This window comes from Paralichthys olivaceus, chromosome 5 (genome assembly GCF_024713975.1).
Source record: "Paralichthys olivaceus isolate ysfri-2021 chromosome 5, ASM2471397v2, whole genome shotgun sequence".
NCBI lineage: Eukaryota > Metazoa > Chordata > Actinopteri > Pleuronectiformes > Paralichthyidae > Paralichthys > Paralichthys olivaceus.
Window position 1 is genome coordinate 20,223,247 of NC_091097.1, and position 10,480 is coordinate 20,233,726.

General features: G+C 48.7%; 1 protein-coding gene across 3 annotated transcripts; it reads right to left on the reverse strand.

The window, feature by feature from the left end:
* Positions 1-259: 259 nt before the first annotated feature.
* On the reverse strand, positions 260-10,200 carry nfil3-2 (nuclear factor, interleukin 3 regulated, member 2). Of its 3 annotated transcripts, none has more exons than XM_020110815.2 (2): positions 9,856-10,200; positions 260-4,271 (listed from the first exon to the last, which is right to left on the reverse strand). In XM_020110815.2, the coding sequence occupies exon 2, from the start codon at positions 4,069-4,071 to the stop codon at positions 2,275-2,277; it is 1,797 nt and encodes a 598-aa protein (XP_019966374.2). In that variant the 5' UTR covers positions 4,072-4,271; positions 9,856-10,200; the 3' UTR covers positions 260-2,274. The 3 variants fall into 3 exon arrangements, with proteins under 3 accessions (XP_019966374.2, XP_069381194.1, XP_069381193.1); XM_069525093.1 differs by lacking the exon at positions 9,856-10,200 and adding an exon at positions 9,351-9,580; XM_069525092.1 differs by lacking the exon at positions 9,856-10,200 and adding an exon at positions 8,594-8,777.
* Positions 10,201-10,480: the final 280 nt, after the last annotated feature.

The following is a 10,480-nucleotide window of genomic DNA, read 5'->3' on the forward strand; positions in this document are numbered from 1 at the left end:
CGTCCGCACTTTAAAAAAAACGGAGAAGTTTGTAAATGACACCTTTACTGTTCCATCGTGCTCCTCTCGTTACCTCTACTATAAGTGATCCTGTTGTGTTTGCTCACAGTTGTTGTCTATTTAAATTCTGCATTTTTACGATATTAATGGAGAAATCTGCGACTGCAACAACGAAGCAGCGAGGTCAGTCTTTCTTTGTGGGCTGTGGTCGTGTGTTAAAGTTTCATTGTGCTGCGACAGAACGGAGAAGAACAGGCTCTTGTCATGATATGTTGAAAGGTCAACATTCTTTTTATTTTGTTTTCAGATCTTGAAATGCTCCCATCTTCCACAGTGAACATTAGTGTCTTTACATACATGTCAAAAGGAAGCGATGGTAATGACCAACCAGACCAACCATCATTTCTAAACACCACACTAACCTTGTTTGATTCTTTTTTTTTTTTTTTTTGTCCTCGCCGTTTTTCATAGAACCATCAGCAAAACCACAAACATTACTGATTAATACACACTGAAAGAAGGGGGGGAGGAGGGGGGAGGAGGGGGGAGGAATGAGGCAAATACATGTCATCACAGTCGATAAGAGGAAAGACACCGGATAGGAAACAGAACAACACCTGGATGGAAACAAAACAAAAAGAGGATATAAAACCAATGAAATAAACATTACGGTTGTTCAAGGGTGAGGGGGGAGGGGAACTTTACATTTATACACAAGCACCAAAAAGCCAAACATGGTACACAGACTTTCTAAAACCTGGGATCCAGTGCAGGTAATTCATCGCTGCCCGGGAGAGAAGAGCAACGAGACAGGGATGAATCAAGCCTGAAGTCAATAATGGAGGCACGTGGGAAACAAGGGAAGTCTTCGTCAATCTGAGCTCGGATTGGTTTTCATTGGAGGGTTAGAAAAGTTTGGCGTTGCTTAAGCTTCTATTTCCTCGAATCATCTGAGATCGTGTGTGAGCTTTGAGCGTTTGGTCAAACTACAGAAAACCTTTTTGAATGTATAGTAAGTTTGGAAGGTTCTCTCTCTTCGGTTACAGAAGAGCTTCCCGTGCCCACGTTCACAGTTCCTGCTCGAGGCTGCAGCTCGTACTGCGTCTAAAAAGGTCTGTACACATTCTCCGTCTATGTTCCTGTGGGCTTTTCTACAGTGATGGGAGAAGAGGGAAATAAATACACTGGGCCAGTAAATGGTAACAACAACAAGATATGGTTGATAAAGCTCAAATAAAGTCAAGGCTCATAGCCTGCAGCTGGTGGAGTCCACCGAATATTTAAAGGCTGGTTAAAGGTTAAGAGATCCAAACATTTTAATGAGGCTCTTGCCTCAGGAAACAACATGTTCTCCATTCAGTGCTGTTGGCGCTCCAGACTGGACGGCCATTTCTGTGTAAACAGGGCATTAACAAATGATTAATGCTAAAGCTTGACAATCAAGAGAGAGGCATTTTGAATTTGAACTGTAGCGACAGTAGACGTGTGGCTGTACAGTGATTCATATTAGCATGGTCGCTTTCAAAAAAAAAAAAAAAAATCCCATTTTTGCCATTGCAGGTCTGTCGTTTTTTTGTTGGATTTGTATTCAAATTTCTTTGTAAAATATATATTTATAATAGATACATATATTCATATATCACAGTAATATACAAACCAAGTGCTTAAAAAATAAAGGCGAAGGCGATCTTTCGTATCGTAATGGAGATGGTTGGGGAAAGGGTTGGTAGAGGTAGGGTCTGGGAAGAGGTATGGAACTTAGTATTTGTAGTGTTGGTGCTTCTTTGGTCGAGGGAATGTCCCCAGTGTACGTTTGCATTGGATTGTGTTTAAGGCAGATGCCATACGTGTGTATGTTTGTCTACAGTAAGGTATGTACCAAATTTATAGTACTGATAAAGCTCAAAACTTTGCTTTCCCACATTCTTGTTGGTAATTGATTAAAATGTGCTTTTGCTGATGTTTTCTGCTAATGACAAAAGTAGAAAAGCAAGAAGTTCCATTCCTCCTCTCATCGCATTAAACAAAAGTGCTCTTGTAAGTATGGAGAGGATGTAAGAAATGACAAATCTGTACAATATTTACAAATATATTACAGCCCTACAAGATGTCCAGCCTATTTGGAGACGTTCGGGGTAGGGAAGTGGAAAAAGCCCAGCTTCTTGTCCCAGGGGCTCGAGGAGGGGATTTGATTATAGGGCGAAGGCATGGTGGCAGGGTGATTCCTACAGGAGAAGTCGTGTCTTTTGTGACAAGTTACAAGGTCAGTGTCACTTAATCTCGTCTCTTGTTTCGTCGTCCACCTGTCTCCTTTTTCCCGCTCTCCTTCCTCGCCGCCTGCCCTGATGCTGCCTGCTTACAGACTCCGCCTGCGCCCTCTCGCTCAATGTCCTGTGGTGGAGAGAGGGAAAAGTAAGGGTGTTGGGGCAGGGGAGGTGGTGTGGCAGAGGGAGGCGTGGTCGGGGACTCCTGGCCAGAGCAATTGCCGCTCCCGGTGCTCATCGCCCGGTGTTTGAGTCTGAGTTTGTGAGGCAACGCTGTGCCCTTCACCTCCCCCTGCGGATCCCGGCCCTGCGTCTGAGAGCAGCCGTGGGGGGATGGCAAAGGTGAGGCAGGCTGGTGGAGGCTGGTAAGGTGGTGGTGGTGGTTGTCGTAGCTGCCCGTGTCCGTGCAGGATGAGGAGGGGGACTCATCCTCATCCGTGGAGGCCTCTTTGTCAGAGCTGCGGGGAGATCCATCGCTGGACGAAGTGTCCTTGCTCGAGGAGCTTGACTGGCCTTGGTAGTAGGCCTCATCCCTCGGCCCACCTTCGTAGCTCAGCACAGGTGGCTCCTCGTCTTGGGCACTGAGGTATGAATTTTGAGGCTGCTGGAGATGGTGGTACAGGTGGGATTGGTTGACCCCCTCGATGTGTTGGTGGAGGAGCTCTGCCGACGAATCACTCTCCTGCTGGTGCTGCTGGGGAAGTTGGCAAACTCTATACATCTGTCTCTCTCCAGCCTCGTTGCGGCTGTCTGAGAACTCGTATGAAGGGGAGTCTAATGTCTTCCTCTCCAGCTGTTTTGTCACTTCAGCCAGTGTCTCTGTGGCGCTCTGGGGCAGTCGACTAACAAATGTCGAGCTGCTGCCACTGCTCTGCTTCTGAGCTGCCAGCACATCAGTGTCCACAGGGTAGGAGGCACTGCTGGAGCCGTACAGAATGACGCTCCTCTGGGCAGCAGGTGGGTGAGGGGCTGGCTGGCTTACATTGGTGACAGCAGTGACAGGCTCCTGCTGCTGAAGCTGCTGCTGTTGGCTGTGATACGCAGCCTCCAGCTCCTGAGAATGCTGCTGGATCTGGTGGTGAGTGGGTACAGAGGCCAGACCACGGTGGATGTTAAACATGATCTGGGTTGTGGTGCCATTGGCAATGTCCATCTCTAGCCTGTCACCTTCCTGTTTGATCTCAAAGGGGAGTGGCTCAGGGCTGTCCCTGGAGGAGCTGTCTGACATGTCAGAGAGGGAACCACGTGGGGAGTATTTCACCAGCTGCCTGTGGCCCTCGCTGCGCCCTGATTGCTCTGTTTCGGAGGAATCTGACGTCATTATCATCTGAGAACTGCTGGAGTAACCACTGGAGTAGTACTGAGTGGAGGAAGATGAGGATGAGCCTCCATTTCCTGTGTTGCTGCCTCCGCCAATCTGCTGGCTCTTTTCAATATAAGAGGCTGTGCTTATAATGCCAAAGCGCAGCTTCAACTGGAGCAGTTCAGTCTTGAGCCTCACATTCTCATCATTCAGTGCAATGACACGGTTTTCCAAAACCATATCATTGAGACGCCGCTTCTCCCTGGAACGCTTGGCCGCCTCATTGTTCTTGCGACGTTTCTCCCAGTAGGAGGCGTCCTTCTTCTCGTCGGAAATGAACTCGCGCTTTCGCCTGCAGCTCATATTGGGTTTGGGTTTTATGAGGCGCCCAAGGCGAGCTGGAGTCTCCTGGTCAGAGGGATGCGACTCCTCATAACCATTGAAGGTCTCAAGGCAGTTAAGGTTATTCCCTGAGTTCTTGAGTGCTGAAGTCAGATTTTCCATTCTTGTCTTGTGGTAGCCAGTTTGAAATGGTACTTCAGCGACAGAGACAAAAACCGGTTTCCTCCAAAAGTTCTTGATCAGCCTTTTGCAGGTTTAGTCAAGTTGTGACTGGATGGGGGTCAGTGTAGATCGGTCTCCTGGGGAGCCTCGCTCTCTGTGCTCGTCTCTCCTCGGTTTGCAGTTGATTGTAAGATGAAAAGCTGCAGAGAGACAAACAGAAAACACAGATTAGGTCAATTTACGTGGACTGCTGCTGCTCCACACTGCGTTTCCATTTCAGATTTTACAACTACGTCTTTTCAGTCATTTCTGCTGATGCTGTTTTTCTTTTCACATTGACGAGTAACCAAAGACACGTTTCTGTAAAGCGTTCCGGTGCTGCTTCGGCATGCCTGGCTTTTACTGACTGCGTCGCTCCTGGCAACCAATGAATGATCCCTAGACCTCGCCGTCTGACCTTTTGGCCCCGCTATTGATCTGCTCTGTCTGCAGCCTGTGACCCCCCCGACCACCAACGCTGGCATGTAGATGTTGACTTTTGTGATGTAACGTGAGCACAGAGTTCATGGCAAGGCGGATGATCCTAGTTCATGTTGTCACAGAGTAGGAAATGTGTGGAATTGGCCCCTTTTGTATTTGGTCCAGACAGAAACAGGGTGAGTCAGACGCTCGGCTGGTGGGGCTCAGAAAAACCTCAATGGGGGAAATCACATCCAGAAACAGTGCAACCCCCATGTGTTCATCCCCAGAGGAGTGCGGCGGCATTCTTCGCCAAAAATAACCCAGCGCCAAATCAATGATGCAGATAAGGCAGACAAAGGCAGCAGCCAGTGCAGGTCAAGGATAAAGAGGCTGAGAGATTTGGAGGTGTGGGGGGAGGTCGGGCATTGACAAATATAGGTCAAGGGCCCCTGGAATGAAAGGAGGCGGGATGTAGGGCAGGAGTAACACGGTCCGATAACATTTGGGTGGTCGCACAATCCCATAACTACGGCGATGGGCGCCTAAAAGCTTCAAAGCAGCAGGGGGCGCTGTATGATGAGCTGAACAGGTGTGCTTTTAGTTTGCTGTTATCGGAGCATTACACCAGTGAATGGTTGTTTAGTGCAGCCTCATCGAGACGCAGCGAGCAAAGTTTTCAAAAAATCAATAAAAGTCTTTGTCACGAATGACGACAAGAGCAGATGTAATACATTATGAAGACTTTACAGAAAATGTTGCCTCTGGTCAAATATCACAAGAAATAATTTGTGCAAAGACGAACAGTAGATCCCATTGATTTATCCAGTGCAAGTAAATATGTGAGGATAAACTGCATAAGCAGCATTGAACTGTCTGAATTTGTAATCTCATAATCTGGGAAGATGTTTACATTGGTTCTACTCTGCTCTGGATCCAGGATCTGATTTATTACGTAACGACACGGGCGTATCCTCGCAAGAATATGGATCCATATAAAATGGATGCAAACAATCAGTTTTTATATATATTTAAATTTCTTTCCGAAGAATCAGACGTAATCTAAGATCTCCACTACATTGCCACCATCTTGTTTAGAGATGGAGGTGCTGCTGTTTGGATTTTTTCCTCGGTCTGGCTGAATGGTTAAAGGTTGTCCCCCTGTGAGCCTTCGACATGCAGCTGTTGCGCGAGAGAGAGAGAAGGAACGAGGGACTAGGACACTTTTTCTCAGCATGTCCCACTGACCCAGAAACTGTGGACCGACTGCTCTCTGTAAACACAAGTCTCGCTGCCTCCTACTGTACGGCTCGCTGGAATATAGGTCAGCCGAGCTGCGAAGAGGTGAGGCGGCGAGAGTGAGAGACCGACAAAAAAAGAGACGGGATTACAAAAAAAGAAAAGTGAGGCGTGGAAAAATTAGAGCATTGTCTAAATATAGATGGAGGTGAGAGCAAGTGGAGCGGAGACAAAGAAAGGGAGGGAATCAATGAGGGAGAGTTAAAACAAAGAAAGGGATGGAGATGAGATTATACTGTAGAGGAGGGGGGGGGGGCAGTGGATGATTGCGACAATGTTGATATTGCATCAATAGAAGGAATGTGTCACCCATAGCAACAACGAGGGGCAAACAGAGGAGGCAGCCAGTCGCATCAGACTTTCTGTGAACCGGCGGGTCGACATGGCCGAAGGCAGAAAACAAGGTTCTGTAACAAAAGCAGCGTGATTGACGTCACCCGAGGCGCATGTCGCACATCTCTCCTGCAGCCGGGACGAGCGAGACACATGAGCAGACTCTTGTGTTTAATTAACCCACAGCTTTTGGCTCTGCCTCTCCCTCTGCTGCACCCCTCGCTGCTCAACCATGTGAATGAACCAGGATCACACACATCCACAGGGTGTTGTGATTCTCCTTCACAGCTCAGGCTGTTGAAATTCGTCTCGCTCGTCCTCTTTGTCGGTAAAAATAACAACAGATTCGTCTTGTCCCGACACGATGAAAGCCACGGCGACAAAAAAACGCAGTGAATTAAATGGCAGCTGAGCAAAGACGGAAACACAGAGACACACGCCAACCTGCCATGTGTTGCAGCCCCGCTCCTCTGCGCACTTTGCCTTGACCTAGATTACGCTTTCCAGTTTATCACGTATTCTTCACGTGTCATCACTAGGCCTCTGTGGCACTTGTGGAATGATAGCAACGCAGAAGAATCCAACTTGCACTCGCTCACACGGCCGCAAGAGTCTAAATGTGGCAGTGAGCTCTGGAAACAGTGGCCAGGGTTCAAACCCGCTGCACGTGTTTCTGTGGAGCATTTCAGGAAATGGGAGCAGGTCTGAAATAAAGAGGGGGGGAGGAGGAGGAGGAGGAGGGGGGGCAGGCTTCAGAGAAATGAGGAATGATAAACTGTTGCCCCCCCCCCCCCCATCCACCTCCTGGGGAGAATGCAATACATGGCACGTGGTGCAAGGTTGGGGGGTCATGGGTGGGGTCGGCTTGAAATCCAAATCTGAGGGAGACCGACTATCTTCTTAAGAAAGAGGTAAAATCAAGTGGGGGGGGGGGGGGGGCACATGCCCACAAGGCGGAGTCCTATCCGAGCGAGATCCTTGTTCCACGAACACTCAGCCATATCACCCCCTCTCTCTGGAAAAGGGAAAAAAAAGCCGAGTGACTCAGTCCATGTGTTGCTCCAGTCACATGTGCTCCCTTGGCCTACTAAATGCTGTAATTCTCCTCCGCTGGCTCCAGACCACAGCGCAATAACAAAGCCCGGCCCTCATCTTCCCTCATCTCACATGTGCCAGGAAACCCCGAGAAAGTTAAGAGGCCGCAAAGTGGGACAGGATGGAAACTGCTCCATGGCTCTGACCATGAACTCCTGGTTTTTATTTCAGTGGAGCTGGACTCAGACTCTTTAACCACAGAGCAGTTGTCTCCACAGTCCAGAGCAGTGATGCAATCCACTTGTAAGGACTTCAGAAAGCTCCTGTTTATTTACTGTTATTCTATTTAATCTGGATCTTATTGTTCTGCCTCTGTTTCTTTGTTATGGCGGGGCCAGGATTTATTTTGGTGGAGTTTTGATTCTGCCTCCCCGGCCTCGTCCCCCCCCCCGCCTCCCTCCCACGGGGCTAATGTGACCTACATTCGTCGCTGGCACAGAGACCCAGTGTGCGCGCCAGCGCGGCCGCTCCGCAGCAAAGCGCAGCGCTGCACAGCCACAGACGATGGGTCTCCGCCGATTGCATAATCTGCCCCTTCTTTAATACATTTTGATTTATTTAATTTATTATTATGCAACCTTCATAACCTCTCCAGTGCGTCCTATAGGTTGTGTAAATGCGGCGTGCGCAACTCGTACAATGCGTAAAAATGCTCCAGTGATGCCCCGAGCTGAGACACACTGTCCTGACTCTGTAACAACACCACATGAAATCCATTTTCAATCCAGAGCAGCACTTGTTCACGCTGCTGCCGTGTTTAATATAAACTGTTGCTGCACGCGATGCATTAAAACGTGCCATTAAAGAAAAGCTGCAACACAGGGAGACGGGGGGACGAGCCACGTGCGGCGCGTAAAGCACAAAAGCCGGTGACGAGGGTAAAGACATGATGAGCTTTCGATTCAAAAACAGTGAAATATCACTGAAGTTATGACGCAGCCATGAACCAAACCCTCAAGTTCAATGACAGGCCAGAATGTTAGATTCTGTCTTTGTGTGAATCTCTGGACACACCGCAGGAGAACATCACGCATCCTTCACATAGCGACACATTGTGAGATACACGTTACCCCGCGTGCCTCCTTTGTTGCCCTGTCTGACAAATCGTGTTCATGCATATTTAATCGGACCCTCAGTCATCCGAGGAGACTGCGTGGATCCAACTGTGCCGTGAAATTCACCCACCGCCTCAAAAAAATGAAACCACGCATCTCTGCAAACGTCCCTCGTGCTCCGTGACAGCAGAATGCAGGTTACACGGCTACGAGCAGTCCTGCGAACTCTCGCTAACACATCTGACCCACATCTGATCCAGATGTTCAGATCCGCGCCTCACCTCGCTGCCTTCACCGGGGCGCGTCAACGCCACCATGCTCCATCCTCGCCCGGCTGTGGCTCCGTCTGTAGTCCGAGCTTCGAACACGCAAACACACTGACCGTCCGCGCGCACCCACGGGACCGGAGGATTTGTCGATCGCTGCTGTCGGCTCTGTGCGCTCCGGCTCGCGTTGTGCTCCTTCACACTGCGCGTCTGCGAAAGGGTTAAAGCCTGAGGGCTGCACCGCCGCGTTAACCTTTACTAAGAGCTGCTACACGTGACACGGAGAAGTGTGTCCTCGGAGTTTGCATGGGATTTTTCCACTTGTCTGCAGGGACTAGCCTACTAACCCCAAAAAAACCGAGCCAAGTAGAAATGAGTCACTGTCTGGAGCCTCAGCAACATCGACACACACCGAACATTACATGGAACATTTTCCCTTTAGGTCGAAATAATGAGAATAAGGTCAAATGCTAATAATAGAAAAACAGCAGATATAAATCCAGCACACTTTTAAAAAGAATATATTAATACTGATAATAATAAGGTAACTGATATTACTGCTCATATTAATAATAATATAGATATCTCAACTACTAATGATAAAAACACCACTAATATTTGTGTGATGGTAAAAATAATGATAATAATAATAAAAACGGCACATATACCAGCAGCACAATTTGTAATATACACTGCTACTAATACTAATAATATGAATATTATAACTACAAATACCTGCACACTCAATAATAATAACAATAAGCACATATACCTGTACACTGTCTTTATGTCCGGCCGAGTTAGGCAGGTGTGTAATAGAGGGGCCCCACAAGTGGCCCCCTAACAGCACCACAATAATCTGTGATGTAAAACCTGAGGGTTACATGCGCCACACTCCAGCGGCGCGGATGTGTTGACCCAGCCTCATTACAACCATCGCTCCAACGCACATCCACATTCGCCTCCGTGCGTTTCCACCGCACTTCTTTATTCTAAAGGAATCCCATAACCTCTGACTCCCCCCCCCCCCACACACAGACACACACACACACCCTCTCACAGACCCTCCACGACGAGGCTGAAGACGCAGCTTCGCTCTGACATTGAGGAAAAACGCACCAAAACAAACCCTCCTCATGGCGCACGAGCGCAACCAGCTCCAAACGCGCAAAAACAAAAGCTGATCCCAAGAGCGCGCGTCTTCTAAACGTGATCCAACATCAGAAGTGAATGTACTGACGCAGTTATTCAAAAATACAACAACAACACAAACCAACCTCTTTGCCTCGGGATCCACGGAAGGCTTCGGACAGTCAAGTCCAACAATCCGCTTTGCACACCGCCTGCTTCCCTCAGTCTCTCTCTCTCTCTCTCACTTTCCAAACACCAGCCCTCAGGTTCGTGGAGGTTTATGCGAGTGTGGACTCGGTGCCGCGTGTTTCCAGTGCGCGCCTCATGTCATGTTTGCTCCAATTCTTCCCTCTGCGTTTCCTTTTCCTCTCCTTCGCTCTCCGAGTCTCTAAATCTATGTTAGTAGGTCAGTTGTTGCATAACAGGACGCTCTGCGTGCCTCGTCACGTTTTTTGTTTCTCTCTCGGCTTTGCCCCCTCCCTCTCTCTCTCTCTCTCTCTCTCTCTCTCTCCCTCTCCCTCCTCGCCTTCAAATCCTGTTGCAGGAGGGGAGAGGCGGGGGGGGGGGGGGGGGGGGGGGGGGAGTATGGGAGGGACTATAGCCCCTGAGCCAGCCTCAGTCAGATGAAGGCCATTGATAACCATGGAAAGGTTACAGCATATAAAAATGAAAACAGATAAGAAGATCAAACACCAGAAACCAGCCGAGAGCCGACAGATATAAAGATTCTGTTTTCTCTCAGCAGACTTCATCCACAACAAGCTCATGTGA